We start from the raw sequence: 16,273 nt of genomic DNA on the forward strand, positions 1-16,273 counted from the left end.
ACTGTATCGACTGACGTCAACATTCCTCGCATATCCATCTACAAATCTCTGGGCTGGTATCCCTTCCGCTCGTCTCCTACCAGCATCTCTTCCATGCTTCCAATGCCGAGCACGGAGCAGATGTCCAGCGGCTCCTCCTTGTCCTCGAGCCGCATCCCCTTCCCTTCCTTGCTCCGCCACGGGCTGAAGAACTTGACGGCCGTCAACTTGGGGCCCTCCCCGCTCTTGAGGACATGCCCGTCAGTCACCAGCACGTACCACTTCTCCTCTCTCTTCAAGCTCTTCTCGTCCGGCTGGACTTCTGCCACGGCCCCGTTGATCGCCCCATAGCGCATGAGACTCTTGCGAAGCTTCTGCAGCTCCTCGTCGTACCTCAGCTTGGTATTCTTGCCTTTCTCTTTCCCGTCACCTTTTCCTTTCGTTCCCTTCACGCTTTTCTTCTTCGCCCGGCTCTTGGCTTCCTTGGCTCGCTCTCGCTCGCAGTCGAAGCAGTAGAAGTCGCCCTTGGGGATCTTGCTGAGCCCCAGGCATGCCGCATGGACAGTCCTAGGGCAAGAGTCGCAGCAGATGAGGTTGCCGCCCTCGAAGCAGATAAGGCAGTAGTCGTCCCACTCCTCCTGCTGGTGGCGCGTCGCCTTGCACAGATCTTCCACCAGTGCCAGCGCTCGATCGCCGAACATGTACATGGCCAACGCGATGGCGCCGACCGTTTGGCTTCCTTCAAGCAGCTTCATCCACCTCGTTCGGTCCAGCTGAGAGGCCCACATGCCACCCCTGCTCCCCTCCTCCATCTCCATGTCTGCCAGCAGCGCGAAGCCTTCCTCCACCTGCTTATCGTCACAACAAGTGCAACCGACAACAGCTGCCTACCTCGTACGCCTCAAGGTCCTCCTCGGTCCCATCCTCCCACACAATGTGCCATAGCGCCGACGGCTCCTTCTCCGAGTTGAAATACTCTGACTCTTCCGCAGGAAGCCAGCCGACCACTTGCGCCTTGACGTACTTGGAGACGCCGAGGGCACCCTCGGCGGTCCTGTAGAGAAATCGATCGATCCAGTCGTGCCCTTCGGTCTTCCACTCGTCCAGGTCTAACGTGAGCTCGTTGAATGCGTTGCCGCCCTTGGAGTTGGCGAGCTCGCTCAGGAAGCGTTCGAGGTCCAGCAGGCAGCTAACGAGCTGAGACATGAGGGTCAGGGAGCTGCTGGGGACAGGGAGGGGTCTTACATCCTGAGCCGAGGTAAACTCCTTGACACGAGAGGAGACGGAGCTGAACTTTCTCTTAATGTTGTCGTCGCTTCCTCCTGTGAGGAGGATCTTCTGGATGAGTGCCAGGAGCTGCGAGCTCAGCTCCTGCATCTCACAGACGAGCGGAAGGAACTGCAAGGAAGAGATTTCAGCGAAGGAGACAGCGCCACAGGTTCCTACATCCCGATTGTCTTGAATAACATTGAGGATGCGCGGATACTTGGTGCAATGCTTGCAGGAAGCCTTGAGCTGGTCCGTCATGACCTGCTCAGATTTGCTTCTCCAGCCCAGCTCCACCATCACGTCCCGGAGATCTTCATCTTTGACCATGTCCGAGACGTTTTCTTCTATCCAATCATTGCAAGCCTCAACCTGTGGAGCTGTCACACAGGGGGAAGCAGGGGGACGGGCCAACCTCCTTCATGATCTTGCTGCCTGCCTTCTTGATCTCCTGTATCTTCTGCTCCTTGAACTGTTGGAAGGGCAGGACATCGGCTAGAGGAAAGAACTTCACCTGTTAAAGTTTAAGTTATAAGCACACAGGCAGAGGATACAGTCTCACAGTTTTCGCATCATCGAACAATCGCCCATAAACCCACACAATCTTCTGACCGAACATGCTGCTCGACGAGAGACACTCGACACGCTTTGGCTTCTTGCACGTCTCCATGTCGTATCGCCTGATGCTTGCTTCGACTTCCCGCTGCTCAAAGTCTTGGAATCCAAGTTTCTGATCGTCAAACTTCACGCGCCAAAGAGCGACTTTCCTAGTCTTCTTCGATGCGCCATCAGTGCTAGCCGGCAGCCAACCAATCACACGCCCGATCAACTTGCTCCTTCGACGAGTATAGCTGTTCTCAGGATCGACGTCAACCAGCACTCTTCGGTTGATGTGCTCGCTCCCTGTCCTCTGCCAGCCGCCCTCGTTCAGCTCGCGCACAACATCAGCATCCTCCTCGCTCATCTCATCCTCCGATTCCGTGTCCGGTTCTTCATCCACTGGCTCCACCACCTGGATAGGATGGGACAGTCTAGAGTTCGCGTCAGACTTGGCCCACAGCAGGTCACCGATCGCCGGCAACTCGCTCCAAGCATACGATTCTATCTCCCTCTGCATGTAATCGTCCTCGATGCTGGGCACAGGACATTGAGCCTCCAAGTTCTTCCAGTCAACTTGGGCCTCGTCTTCGATCGCCTTCTCGTAGTAGCTCACGACCCAGTCGAAGCCATTCTTGCGAAGGTTTTCAATCAGATGCGATTCTCTTGTGCCCTGCGGACCCAGCACGAGGACCCGGAAAAGAGCCTGGAGGGACCCGTCGGACGTGCGGTACAAAGACCACACAGGCCTACACCCAACCCCTTCGAACCTGATGTCATCAGATGGAGTCAACCACCTTTGACATGTTCACATCTCTACACTCACCTTCCCCTCTGCTGCCCAACAACTGACGCCGTGCTGACTGACTCGCTACTCTGTTCTCTCACCCACAACGAGTGCTTGTTGCTGTCAAACACCCAGTAGCTTCGCCACCAGCGATCGTATCCCACAGGTTTGCTCCGGAGAATCCGCTCTGCCTTCCCGAGGGCCGCACGGAATTCTCGTTTCCTTCTGTTAGCATCGATGTCAAGCTTGTCGCTCCCGCCAACCTGGGCATCGTCGCCTCGTTAGAGATGTGGGGCTTACGTTCAGAGTTTCACCTTTGCGTTGGGCGACTCAGATGCTGCAGGTTCAGGCAGATCGTTCTTGTCCTTCTTGTCAGCAGCCTCAGACTTGACACCAGAGAAGTCATCCTCATGCCACTTGAGGCTCTTGCCCGAGTACATGATGAACTTCTTCACTGAGGACCTCTGGAGTCCCGTAAACTCGCGGACCCACTCGAACGGACAAGAGAACTCCTGTCCCTCGCTGACAAGCTTGATGTCGCCTTCGCTCTTCTTCAAAGTGGCCTTGATGTAGTTTTGTTTGCAACTGTCAAATAACAGTGAGCAACAACATTCCACGTTTTTCGACAAACCGAATCTCAAAAGGATGACCGTCCTTGGCGCTGACTTGGCACATCAGGTCAAGAATCTGCTGACTGGTTTCTGTCGCATCCCCTTCCTCCTTTTTGTCTGAATCTGAGAAGAATTCAGCACAAGAAGAACCAGCAGCCTACAACCTTTACGATCAGCCTTCTTCTGCTTTAGAGCCGCATCTTCAGCTCTCTTCTTCTCTACTATCTTTTCAATCTGATTTCTCGTTAATTTCCCCCTCATCCAAACAAAAACCTTCACCTGTCGCAGCTGTTGGTTCATGATTTGGCGAACTTTATCGCTCGAACAAGCCTCGTCGGTGAGAAACTGAATCATTTGAATCTTCAGCTCAACCGAAAGATCCTTTGGCTCTGTTGTTCCCAACGCTTTGTACAGTTTCTCGTACATGTCGAAGAAACTGTGGCGCTTGATCAATAGGCGGACCATTTCGGGCCAACATGCTTCGTTCAAGAGTTGCCAGACGTTGTACTTGACCTCACATTCAGCCAGTTCGGAGCTTAACAGGGGACCATGGGCCAACTGGATGTCAACAACATCAGACTCCACCGCATCCTCAAGCACTTCGTCGTCGTCACGAATCCATTGACACCTTGCCGCAAGACCTGACAACCATCTTGCAAGTTCGTAGAACCTCTCGACGTTGTCTCGAGCTCTCCTGTCTTCAGCTCCTCCAGACTCCACAATGCAGGACAGAAGGTCATCGTACGACATCTTTGAAGCTCCGAGAGGAGCAGCGAGGTCGTGAATGAATTGGTAGATGCAAAAGAAGTCTTCCTCCCATCCCGCGATCGGTAAAATATCAGCAGAACCTGCTGGCTTCTTCACTGAGCTCGCAACCTGGCCCTTATCTGGCCCGATGCTGATGAGATGTAGCGATTCATCTAGCTTCTTTGATTCATCATGTTTCATGGAAAGAATTTCTTTCTTTTGCTTCTGTTCATCCTTGACCTTCTGGCGAAGAGATTTCATTTTCTCCTTCTCGAGTTTGAATGCCATCTTCCCCTGAAGCTGTATCTTACGCTTCTCTTTCTTCTCTTTCTTCATCTCCACCTTCTGCTTTCGTTTATCGTATTTCTCGCGAACTGTTTCTGGCACTTCCTCGTCATACAGCTTGATGGCTTCGATCACGTCAGGCTCTTCCAGATCTTCACTTCCCATAGCATCGTCATCATACCTCAATCGCCAGATCGAAGAAGGTTCCCCGGTAACTTCAGAGGTGTAATCTGATTCTTCCGCAGGCAGCCATCCTATCACTACTCCATCTGCTGCATCAACGATCCGACTCTTTCTGTCATAAATGAATCTTCGGAAGGGTTTTCCAACGTGCTGGTTGTCAGTACGCCATTCGCTCAGATCATTTTCATTCGCTTGCTCTTTATCGTTGGCAGCACTTTGAGCTTTCTGTGCCTCCTCAACCTTCTTCATCACAGCCTTGGAACCAAGCTTCTTCTTGTTGATCCTAAATGCTTGTTTCTCGTATTTCTGTCGTTCAGATTGAGGCAATTCTGCATATTTCTGCTTCAGAATTTTGCGTAGAAGTGTCGGTTTCTCTGCTGAATCTGGATGCTCGGACTTGACGGCTGCTCGGCGTTTTTTTGCAAAGAGGCTGTATCCCGAAGTCATCAGCTTCTTCAAAGCTGGGTCAGTTGTAGGAAGCTCAAATTTCTCCTGCTTCTTTCCTTTCGATTTCTTGGCCGAGTTCGTTGCCTTCGCTGGAGACTCAGTGGAAGAAGGCTTCTTCTTCGGCGGTTCTTCTCCTGTAAATTTGTATTTGGAGCATTCAAGAACATCCGGGAGGCCCTCCAATATCCTTCTCACTTCCTTTAAAGCCAAACCAAATCGAAGTCCCAAACTCTTCGTGTCCCACTTATTGACATGCAGCTTCTCTTCCTGGGTTCCGTTTTCAACTAAATGATTCTTGACTTGCTTCCAGGCATCTTGCGGTGATTTCCCTTTGAATGAGAGGTTTCTTTTGGGTACCTGTACCTGTTTTGAAGGGTAACGGTCAAAATTACCGAGGAATGACGAAATAAAATCACCTCAAACAAAGGAATAAGGATACCATCTGAATTTTTTTCAGCACTAACACAATTTTGGAAGTGCAAATCAAGCTCCTCATCCAAATATTCCGATTGGAATCCCGTGGGATACAAGATATTGCTGTCATGAAATAATGGGGAAATTTTGTCGTCAATAATGGTTCCCAATGCCTGCACTGTCAAATTTCCAGACTTGGTAATGAATGGCACCTGTGGCATATCAGCAAACCATCTCAGTCACGTTGGTACATTACTGGGATCTTGCTTTGGAACAGCTCCGCCTCTCGGAAGAGCTCAATTCTTGACTTTTTGCTCTCGTTACCTTCCGAAACCGACTCAATGGCGTCCCTTCTCTTCGTGAATTCCTGCTGAGTCGGAGATATGTACGAGAATGTCTCGGTGATTGACCCGTCCTCCGCGGTAACCTCCTGCGACCGCACTGTCCATCCGTCTTCTATCACGTCCGGTCCCCCGCGTTTCTTGACTTCCCTTTGGAACTCCCTTAGCACACTTTGAGAGGTCCTCTTCCTCGGAGCTGATTTCGGGCCCGATTGACTCGTGTCCAGCGCCTCAGGAGCTGGTGGGGGATCGTTCACAGGCGCCGTATCGTTGGCTTGTTTAGGCTTCAACGGTGGAAGCTCCAGGTACTTCATTACTTCCTTTTTCGTGGGAAATTCCTGCTGAGTCGGAGATATGTACGAGAATGTCTCGGTGATTGACCCGTCCTCCGCGGTAACCTCCTGCGACCGCACTGTCCATCCGTCTTCTATCACGTCCGGTCCCCCGCGTTTCTTGACTTCCCTTTGGAACTCCCTTAGCACACTTTGAGAGGTCCTCTTCCTCGGAGCTGATTTCGGGCCCGATTGACTCGTGTCCAGCGCCTCAGGAGCTGGTGGGGGATCGTTCACAGGCGCCGTATCGTTGGCTTGTTTAGGCTTCAACGGTGGAAGCTCCAGGTACTTCATTACTTCCTTTTTCGTGGGAAATTCCTGCTGAGTCGGAGATATGTACGAGAATGTCTCGGTGATTGACCCGTCCTCCGCGGTAACCTCCTGCGACCGCACTGTCCATCCGTCTTCTATCACGTCCGGTCCCCCGCGTTTCTTAACTTCTCTTTGGAACTCTTTCAAGACACTTTGAGAGGTTTTCTTTCTGGGTGCTGGTTTAGATTTCAAGTCATCTTGCATTACGTCACTTTGGGATTTTGCTTTTACAGGCTTCTGCATTGATGGCGGAACATTTTCAGCTGAGACAAAGTCCTTGATGGAGTTTATCCTCCCTTTCACACCACTGCCGGGATTTTTCCCCTTACTTGATATCTCTTGTTTTATCCTAATAATCGAGTGTTAATCTTTCGTCCGTAGAGGGGGAAATACATACTTTTTTGTCGGCGATTGTGTCTCTGCTGATGAAATTTCAAAAAGTTCGTATGTGTCTTCAACAGCACGTTTCTGTGGGGACAAAGCCATTTCGATTGGGAGTTGCTGGAACCGAGCAAACAATTATTTTGGACGGAAATCTAAGGATTATCCAGCATTTCGACTTGGATATTCGGCTGTTAAACAAGAAGAGTGTTAAAAATCCCCTTCATCTGATTCCTTTCATCTATATCAAGTTCATAGAAACGAAAAATTGCACAACTCCAGTCTGCTTGATTTGCACCCTGCCGACGTTCCTCTTTCCCAGGCCCTCCAAGAACACCAAGCCTGCTACCCACCGTGGACAAATTTAAACCATAATAGCGTGCATCAAAATTACTGGCCTCTGCCTATTGCGGCTCTCTCGGAAATCCACAGTCTATCTCATCAGATTCCTGTCTATGGATGTTTCTTCCTCCATTTCGCTGACCATCCTTTCTTCCTTCCTCTTTATCTTCTCTTCGTTTAACATTGCTTCATTCGAACTTCAACTCGTCTCCGAATCATCTCACCTCCTTATTTCCGCGTCTCTTCTTCTCTTTTCACTCTCTCCTCCACTTGCTGTTTCTTGCTTAGCTCTCCACTGCAAAATTAGTCCTGTCCTCGTATTGAATCCTGTAAATTCTCGTTCACTGACTTATCTCAATCTTGTTTGTCCCTTCTTAATCACTCTTCTGCCCTATCACAACCTCCCTTCGCCTCCCTTCTCCCTCACTTCCTCCCATTCCCGCCATCTTTCCGCAGTTCCATGCGCGCTTATCACCTTTCCACTACCCTTCAGCCTCCTGCCACCCCTAATATTGTATTCACTACCACAGACAGAAAAACACTACCCCCTCTTGATACCATCTGTACCCACCTTTTTCACTTCCAACAAAGACATTGCCATATCTATACCCCTCCATTTCATCGAGTTACCCCCTTTACCTACCCCTCACCTCTCCCGCCAATTCTAAACGAAGGGCGGTCAATCCCTCACCCCTACCTACACTGAAGAAATAAGCACCCGTGCTTGTCGAATCGTACCCCTAGTAATTGATGTAGTACCCCTATTGTTCACATCCTTGACCCCACTGATATGCCTAGGCAAAATATGAAGATTGGCCTCTACCCATTATGGAATCTTATACCCCACAGTTGACCCACCTGATACTACCCCCTACCCACCTAAAACGTTAGCACACCCACCTGGGCTGCACCATCTCCGTCGGGTAACACCCCACCCAATAGGAAAGCCCATTTTCTACTTTAAAGACCACCACCGGTGCCATAGACCACTGAGAACCTACCTCAGATACGATTAATACCCTACCCCTCTCAATACCGCGTTTGACCACGTATTTGACCGTACCATTGGTCTGCCGGAAACCGTGGTTACGTTATTTCACAAGGTGACGACGGTTACATGTACGGTTTCATGGCTGACTTTGGTCTACCAGCTGTGTGGTTCACTTCATCAGAGATGAAAAGCATGGAGCGAGTGAACAGGATGAGCAGAAAGGAGGCGGAAGAGGCGTTCAAAGGATGCTGTGGGAGCTCCAGATATGCACGAGTGAGAAAATTCTCTTGTTTCATCATCTTCCTTCTCGTCTCTCTCGCTAGTCTGTTGTTTCTCAATAACACTTCCTGTCACTGTCTGCTATGTCAAGGCTCTACTTCACGTCTTCCCTGCCATCAACATGGAGAATATCTTCTTACGCAAGTGTGGCAGTTGATGACCGAGAGCCGACCCTTTTCATCCCCTGATGACATGAAGTTAACATCCGATCGGATTTGGTCGGGGAGCTCGAGAGAAGATATCCTCGAGGCGTTCGAAGCGCATCCGAGAATCGGGGACAAGAAGGGAGCAGAGCAGCATGGAGGGGTGAGGAGAGGCTGTAGGCATGTCAATAGAGTGATTGATCATGCTCTGGCAGAAATGGGCATCGAATGAGCAGAAAGGGATGGATTCTGCCTCAAATGACATCGCGCGTGCGATGATGAAGGGGAACGCGGAGTATGAGGCTAGGATGGGATTCCGGTGCGGCCTGCGTCGAGATGGTGAGGAAGAACTGATGCATTGTAGGTACATTGTCTGTGCGACGGGAAAGTCTGCGGAGGAAATGCTGCAGATCTTGAAGATGCGGGTCAACAACGCCCCAGATGAAGAGGTCGTATTTTGTTGCCACCTTCAGTACATATTGTTCACATGTTGGATGTACCTCAGCTGAAAACTGGAGCTGCAGAACAGAACAAGATCACTCACCTGGTAAGAAAGCCGTGCTTGCTTGCATTACTGGTGTACTCTTCCTTCTAATACTCTCACAGAGGCTGAACAAGTTGTTGTCTGAGCTATCAACAAGCAACCTATAAGGCAAGAGGAGTTCGGCTTGAGCAATGGCAGTGATTTGCAGTAGCAACGATGTAGGGGCTCAAGGAGAGACATTTATGGTAGCATGAAAGATTGATGACATACAAGACATAGAGGGAGACATGGCAAGAATCAGGATGGGGTAAGGGTGGGCCAGCGGCAGGGGGGGGGTGGAGAAAGAGGCTCGAATTCTTTAAAGAATAGTTTGCACATCGACTTCTTCTGTGCAAGTTCAAAACCTGCTTGCCGCTCGCAAGATGGCTTCTCTTCTGAGAGAAACTGGGGGTTCCCCCCTTTTGGTCACTGTCTTGTCCCTGAAGGCTGCAAGTTTACATCAGACGAGTTCGCATTCATAAGATAGGTGAATCACCGATGTATTTGAGAGCCTGCGCAACAAGGAAAATCAAAAGGCATTCCACGCTCGGATTTGTTTCAGCTTACCCTTTTAACCTGATTTACGACGATGCCCCTTTGAAACATGCTGTAGTGTTCAGAGCCAGCGTAGAACGGTACCTTCTTTTGCTGATGGTAACACTGAAAGCAAAAAGATTAGACTCTGCAAGGTGACTTGATATGGGATTTCACTCCGGCAACTCACTTGCACATGGGGAACCTTCAACTTCTTCAGTTGGCCCACACTCTCAGCCCATTCTCTCTGCAGAATTGTTCCAGGTTGATATCTATTCACGTTGTAGGAAAAGATCTCACAGTAATGTGCGACTTGACTGGCACGATTGCAAACACAACTTGTTCATGCATGTCGCCATCGATGTCAAGAGCCAGTCTCGAGAAGTCCCGCAGCAACACTTGATCGAAGGATTCCTCTCCATGGAACAGGACACAAACCTGTGGAAAGTCTTAGCATAGATTGGAAACATGGCAAGTTATAATCACAAGTTTGTCCACAGCATTATGCAAGAGTGAGACGAAGTGGAATGCATCTTTGACAGAGAATTGTCGAAGCTGGAGTATGTCATTCGACCTCTTCAGTTGCTTAATGATCTGTGAGTGCAGAGCAAATCTATCGCATGTCTCATGGTCACTGCCAAATGATCTCCTGAGAAAAGTAATCGCATTTGAATTACTTGGTTGTTGTTTGTGACTCAGGGACCTCAAACTTTTCTGTATGAATTGATCAAGTTGTTTCTCTTGTAATGATTGTTTTTCATACAATCCACCCTCGTCGAGGAGCTCGTTTTCCCAATCAGTCAGTTGTTCGCGAAGCTTGTATAAACATCTTTGGTCTTCTTCGAGGTTGAGGGTTGTTAGATGTTGGAAAGTGGGTTGGAGTTTGGCATCACTCTCGAAGAGAGATTCAAGCTTGAATGTTGACAAGATTGATGAGATTCCTGTTGCCATGCAAGCTCATGGCATCATGAGAGGCATGTTGCTGGTTGTCGATTAAAAAATGAAGTAAGCATCTTGCTTCTGTACGACATGAACTCGATACGAAGAAGGCCTTCGTGAGCTCAGCGGCTAGTGATCATTTGTACCCTATGTGACAGCGACGCTGTCAAATCTTGTACCCCCGGATGTGATGCATATCCTCTATTCCAGTACCCCTACCCCTCTTCTCCATTACTTGCTCTATTCTTGTGAGGGATAATTTGCTATACCCTCGTACTTGAGCCTCTCACGTTAAAAACCTTTGGTACCTCGGACATCATCACCCATGGCTTATAACCCCTACCCCCTTTCCAGGCCTCTCCAAGGACATTTTCTGGCCCAGCCACCACCCTAGCCCCTGTTGCCTATTCCGATGAACCCGTCAGGAGGGGCTCGAGAGGGTTACCGTACCGTACCGTGACCTGTGACCGTCGGAACCTGGCACGGCGGCCGGCTCGATGCCCATAACCGACGGAGCACAAGTCCCTCTCAAAGTGAAGTTTTAAAAATCAGCCGTGAACTTCAAAGTCACGCAGATATCACATCGACCTTCCGATAGTTGTAACAAGATGGGCCAACGCTATGCCCGGGCCCCGGGTCACCACTGAAGCCCAAATACGAGGGCTACAACCGTCACGGTTGAATTAAAACTATCATATGCTTCGGACGAGGACAACCGTACGGTCACGCCGGTGACCGGCGGTTGAATTAAAGCCTACAACGTGAATGACTCATGATACGTGACGCTCAGGCTCGCGATGTTTCAGTTGATGAACAGGCTTTGTTTCCCACCCTCAGAGTCTCACTCACTGAGTCACACACGCGGACAACCGTTGCCGAAGTTGAAAACGACCACTGTCCGAGCCGCTGAGCCTCGCCGGACAATCATCCGATCAGGGCCCGGGCCCGGCCCGAGCGGCGGCCCGCCCGGGGCCTGCCATTATACTATACCGGTCTTGAGGTGCAGTCCATGCTCTCAGGTCCGCTCACAATGCGCTCACCTGCTATGCTGCTGCTCCTCCTCCTCCTCCTCCTCGGATTCACCAGCGCTCAATGGAAGGCCAAGACAAGGGGACCCGGAAGCGCGAAGATCAAGGTGAACCTGCAAGACTCATACTCATCCGAAGAGGCCGAGCAAGAGCCAGAGAGAGAGGGGTGGAGGCAAACGGTGGTGAGAGACGATAGCGAGCGGGAGACGCGGGAGGCAACCGTGACATCAGATGACAAAAACGAAGTTAGCGGAGGTGGAACACACTTTGCGGTTCGAATTGTAGCTCCCAAGGAGGGGGAGCTGATCCGACACACTCCGTTTCAAGTGATCCTGGAAACGTCAGGAGGCTTCACAGTGCCAGAGGATGGAGAGATCATGCTGACTATGAGCTATCCCGGACGAGGAGATGACGTCCGAGTCCTCCAATCAACAGTTTTCAACTCATGGAATCTTCATCAAGGCGAGTTCACCATCTCAGCGACTCTGGTGTCAACAAAGGACGAGCCCGTTTCTCCAACGGTATCCACTCGGGTCAGCCAGATCAGAGGTCCTCACTTCGTCCTTACGTCACCTGAAGATGATCAGCTACATATCTCTCAGCAGACCCTCCCTGTCCTCTTTCATCTTGGAGGGGTTCTGCCGCAGGGAAGCGGAGGATGTGTAGAAATTTCTTGTACTCATCCTCGCGACGATCCCTTCCTATTCCGACAGTGCACCTTTGACGAAGGCAATCCGTTCTCGATACAGGATGGTCAACATCGTCTCGATGTCAAGATCTCTCCAGGAAATTGCACCATAACGGCAGGAGTTTCGGACGCAAACGGCAGCCCCCTAACCCCGGTCACCTCGCGAGTGTTCAGGGTAGTTGACGAGCAATACGAGTGTCCTGGCGGTAGTGGCGTCACTTGTCACCATGGAGAATGCGTTGAGGATGGGGAGAGAGAAGCTCACTGCGAGTGCGACCCTGGTTATCATGGCAAGCGCTGTCTTCCTCGTTGGGCAGGGGAAGAGGTAGGAGGTGGACGAGGAGGCGTGGAGGAAGCGTACTTGCACATGATCAAGTCTGCCCTCCTCGATACGATCTATGCAAAAGACAGACCTGGCGAGACAAAGGTGTGCGTGCTGAACATGAAGACGTGATGAGTTCTTATAGGAATGCGTTAGGTTGTGGCAAGAAGCATGGTGGGAAGAAAAGGTCTTGATGACCTTGAAAACTTCGTGAAGGAGGAAAACTTATCATCGTGCGGTATGAAATCAGACTGAAATGTTGAGTTCAGGTGCTGGACAGAGATGTTCCGGGAGACTTGATGGAGACAGGTGTGTGGCAAGGGGGAAGGCAAGAGTTTGCTTGCGGACTGTTGGAGAGCTAACTTGCAGCACAGCTGCATCCTTATGGCAGCGATTCTGAGAGCGAGAGGAGTACGGGACAGGAAGGTTCTGCTCTGTGCCTCAATTCTCATGCCTCTCTCAGACCTATCAGGTGTGGGTGGTCGATTCCTTCGAGGGCTGCCCAAAACCGGACCCAGAACTTTATCCGGCAGACAACAATGATCAGTAATGGGAAACTCTTCAGCATGGTGAAGGCCGGCCTAAACTTTCTTGCAGGCATCACACTTATGACAATCTCAGAGTTTCGCTTCACAAAGTAACAAGCAACCTCGCTGACTTCGGCCTAGCTAGCTCGCAGGTAAGAAAATTCCTGTTCAACCGAAGGCGTTGACATGCTCGGCAGGTCGAGTATGTGAAGGGGTGGTTTCATGACACCATGTACACAGATCGGATTCAGGTCAGATGTCTCTTTTGCTTTTCTCTCTCATATGGTTCTCCTTTCCATAGAACATAGAGAACATCGCACTTTTGAGATTAGACGGGGACCTGTACCAGTCCACGATTGAGGCATGCGACCAGAGCGCGCACCTTTCACTAAGCTTGCAGTAGGTGTTGAGAGCGGTCTATTTCAAAGTAGCAATCGGGGGGGTGATCATCATCGATGATTGGAGATTAGACAAGATGCAGGTGTATCAACTCCTGACAAGGATGTTGAACACTTATGAAAAAACTTCGCAGGCTCGTTCTGCTGTCATCGACTTCCATCGGGAATGTATGATAGAGGATGTGAGGCCGTCTTTTGCACTCTTTGACCTCGTGTTCTCATCATCTTTCTTCTTACCTCTCAGAGAATCCATGTCGGCGAAGATGGCCTTGCTTGGTGGCGGAAAGAAACCACAAGCAACTGTGGATAGCATTCTGTATTCTACGATTCAGACCTCCTCTCATTTTCTTTTCGAAAATTCTCTTCCTGCTGTCTCCTCTCCTCCTGTGTCGTCGTTCCTGAAGCTTTTGAAGTGAAGTCTCTTTCCTCGATCCTCACCCACCATGTTTGCTGGCTCTCTGCTTTTGTAGCTTTCTTGGGAAGAAGCTGCTGAAACATTCGGAGGTAGAAGCGGAAGAGCATGCGATGTTTCCTGCAGGTAAAACTCCATGCGAGATTGATACGGGAAGCCACTGCCCCTGCTGTCTGAAACGCAAGTGCTCTCCACAAGTTCGCCGATTTCCATGTTAGCCTGCAGATCCTGCAACTTGCGCTAATCCCTCGCCCTCCTCCTGTCTCGCTTCTTCTATCGTGAGTCTTTCGCGTCTCTTCCATGTGAGCAACGCCGCCATGTTGCACTTCGCCTTTCTGGTCTTCTGCGGCACTCGAGACTGACACCAACAAGAGCAGCAAGAGCACAAGCGAGAGCAGCGACGAAGATGGGGAGGAAGAGGTAGTGGAATTGAAGAATGCAGAGGATGGAGGAGTTGAAGGAGGGGAGGGAGGGGAGGGAGGGGAGGTGGCGGTAGGAGAGGAGGAGGACAGGATTGAGCGCATGGACCTGCTTATCTTCGCGGGAGCATGTTCTTATTTTTACTCAAAGGAGTCTTCGGTACAAACCCTACAAGGACAGCAACCCGGACCTTTCATCCCTCCATGCAGTCGCCCGCTGGCCGTTGACTGCAACCCGGCCGCCATGGCCGACAGGGCGGTGGAGGTGCTGCGGGGGATGGGGTATGGCGGGAGGAGGAGGGAGGAGGAAGCGCAGGAACTCTCCGTGCATGTCAGAGACCTTCCTCGCCCTCTTGCTCCTCCTCCCGCGCCTGAACCAGGTTGGGAAGAGCGAGTGCGCGAAGAGAGGAGGATCCGCAACGCTGTGAGGAGATGGTCGGAAAAGTGCGACGCCCGGATGAAGGCGAAGGCCATGCAAGCTTGGAGGACGATCGCGTGGGAGGAGCTGAACTTGCGGCGAATCATGAGGCAAGTGAGGACGAAGCTGCATGCCTGGTTCTACGAGACCATGTACTCCGCGTTCGAGTTCTGGAAGGAGAACGCGCAGTCATTGAGCTTGATGAGGAAGAAGACGAGAAAAGTGATGATGTGGCTGGTCAAGAAGGACGTCATCCGCGCGTTGGGAGCATGGATCGCCTGCTGGGCACACGCGAAGGACTGGCGAGTTTGTGCGCTAGAAGGGTGTTTGCAGTCGCGAGCCAAGAGGTACACAGCGTCAGAGGTCAAGAGCTTCATCAACTCAGCGAGAGGAGCCGCGCTCTTGCATGAGTTCTCCGAGGCGAGCGCGCAAGATCTGTCAGAGAAGGTCATCTCCTCCCGCATCGACCTCGAGGCCCTTCACGAGCACCTCACCGTCGACGCCCTCACCGCCGCCCGCATCTTCCCTAGCGAAGACCAGGATCGAGCTCAGGCGCTCATCTGGAAGTTGGGGAGGCGAGCCGTCGGCTGTCTTGTCCTCGTTGATGTGACGTAGCATGGCAGGTTGATGTTGAATGACACCTCCCGCTTGGACACGCTCGAGATCTGGAACAGCCGAATGCTGCTGTCCATCGACATCTTCGAGGACGAGCTAGACAACACAGTGATAAGAGCAAGCAACACCAAGCAACAGACTAACAAGAACACAACTTTCACTTTCGTATACTCACGTGCTGCCATCGCTCCTCTTGCTGAGCTTAGTCGCAGTTCAACATCGACATGGTGGGATCGCTGCAAGACAAGGAGAGCAGACCTCTGAGAGCAAACGGCGAACGGCTTTTGCAGGAATGGGCATGGGGTTATGCTCTCAACGTATCCAAGGTGCGATGATAATGCGCTTGTGACGGGGGTGAGGGCCTGGCAGACAGCTCAGGTCAGCAGCGTCAAGGTGCTGCTCAAGCTGAGAGAAGGAAATTTCGCGCTGGTGCACATCTTTGACTACGAGAAGAACGAGATGATCATCGAGAGTAACCTGGTGTGTCCAGCTGCTTGTTCGGCAACGAGCTTGACCTGTGACAGGTGAAAGGAGAGGGGGAGACCTCCAAGTGGTATCACTTTCAGTTCATGAGCGTGGACATGGACGGCAATGAGAGGAGGGAGATCATTCAATGGCAGAACACTTGGGTGGTAAGACATCTGCCCTCTACTGGCTCAGGCTCCGACTGGCTTCTTGACAGATTGTTGCGAGCATTTCGGATCGAGGCGAACAGCAATCAGCGTCGTCATCGAATCTTTTCTATTACAAAGAAGATCATCACAGCAGCCGCGTCATCAACAGGCAGCAAGCTGATCGTCTCAATCATCTTCCTTGACGCTTCTTCCTTCATCAGCGCCATCATCGCCACGGCAGGATGCACCAGCGGAGAATGGAACTTCAACCCTGTGCGCGCTCAGTCCTGTCCCTGCTTGACCTTGACAGCGACGTCTTACTGCTCCAGGCCCCTCGCAACATCGAGATGCAGATCGAATTTCGTGCTGCCGAAGACTTTGAGGACGAAGACGATGGCG

At 51.1% G+C, this 16,273-nt stretch overlaps 4 protein-coding genes across 4 annotated transcripts; 3 read left to right on the top strand and 1 right to left on the bottom strand.

Moving 5' to 3' along the window:
• Positions 1–38: 38 nt before the first annotated feature.
• Positions 39–6,544, bottom strand: GUITHDRAFT_102641 (hypothetical protein; the record flags this gene model as incomplete). Its single annotated transcript, XM_005838293.1, has 12 exons — positions 39–827; positions 871–1,176; positions 1,225–1,617; positions 1,661–1,759; positions 1,808–2,612; positions 2,669–2,892; positions 2,944–3,214; positions 3,261–3,363; positions 3,405–3,474; positions 3,520–5,169; positions 5,367–5,528; positions 5,573–6,544. 12 exons carry the CDS (start codon positions 6,542–6,544, stop codon positions 39–41), a joined length of 5,844 nt encoding a protein of 1,947 aa, XP_005838350.1.
• A 1,906-nt stretch (positions 6,545–8,450) lies between these two features.
• Positions 8,451–9,088, top strand: GUITHDRAFT_102642 (hypothetical protein; the record flags this gene model as incomplete). The annotated part of the gene is made up of 5 exons (XM_005838294.1): positions 8,451–8,600; positions 8,653–8,756; positions 8,802–8,886; positions 8,943–8,984; positions 9,044–9,088. The coding sequence occupies 5 exons, from the start codon at positions 8,451–8,453 to the stop codon at positions 9,086–9,088; spliced, it is 426 nt and encodes a 141-aa protein (XP_005838351.1).
• Positions 9,089–11,442: 2,354 nt separating this feature from the next.
• On the top strand, positions 11,443–13,401 carry GUITHDRAFT_102643 (hypothetical protein; the record flags this gene model as incomplete). Its single annotated transcript, XM_005838295.1, has 7 exons — positions 11,443–12,578; positions 12,617–12,658; positions 12,846–12,882; positions 12,935–13,017; positions 13,069–13,150; positions 13,196–13,249; positions 13,300–13,401. 7 exons carry the CDS (start codon positions 11,443–11,445, stop codon positions 13,399–13,401), a joined length of 1,536 nt encoding a protein of 511 aa, XP_005838352.1.
• A 1,215-nt stretch (positions 13,402–14,616) lies between these two features.
• On the top strand, positions 14,617–15,370 carry GUITHDRAFT_150884 (hypothetical protein). Its single transcript, XM_005838296.1, has 2 exons — positions 14,617–15,216; positions 15,264–15,370. The coding sequence occupies exons 1-2, from the start codon at positions 14,685–14,687 to the stop codon at positions 15,281–15,283; spliced, it is 552 nt and encodes a 183-aa protein (XP_005838353.1). The 5' UTR covers positions 14,617–14,684; the 3' UTR covers positions 15,284–15,370.
• The last annotated feature ends 903 nt before the right edge of the window (positions 15,371–16,273 follow it).

The sequence above is a fragment of the Guillardia theta genome (assembly GCF_000315625.1).
Source record: "Guillardia theta CCMP2712 unplaced genomic scaffold GUITHscaffold_11, whole genome shotgun sequence".
NCBI classification, from domain to species: domain Eukaryota; class Cryptophyceae; order Pyrenomonadales; family Geminigeraceae; genus Guillardia; species Guillardia theta.

Excerpts from the sequence above, each read along its gene's own strand:
- GUITHDRAFT_150884 (XM_005838296.1), top strand. The coding sequence starts at position 14,685 with ATGAAGGCGAAGGCCATGCAAGCTTGGAGGACGATCGCGTGGGAGGAG. Across the intron at positions 15,217-15,263 it reads GGCGCTCATCTGGAAGTTGG|GGCAGGTTGATGTTGAATGA; the intron begins GGAGGCGAGCCG and ends GTGACGTAGCAT.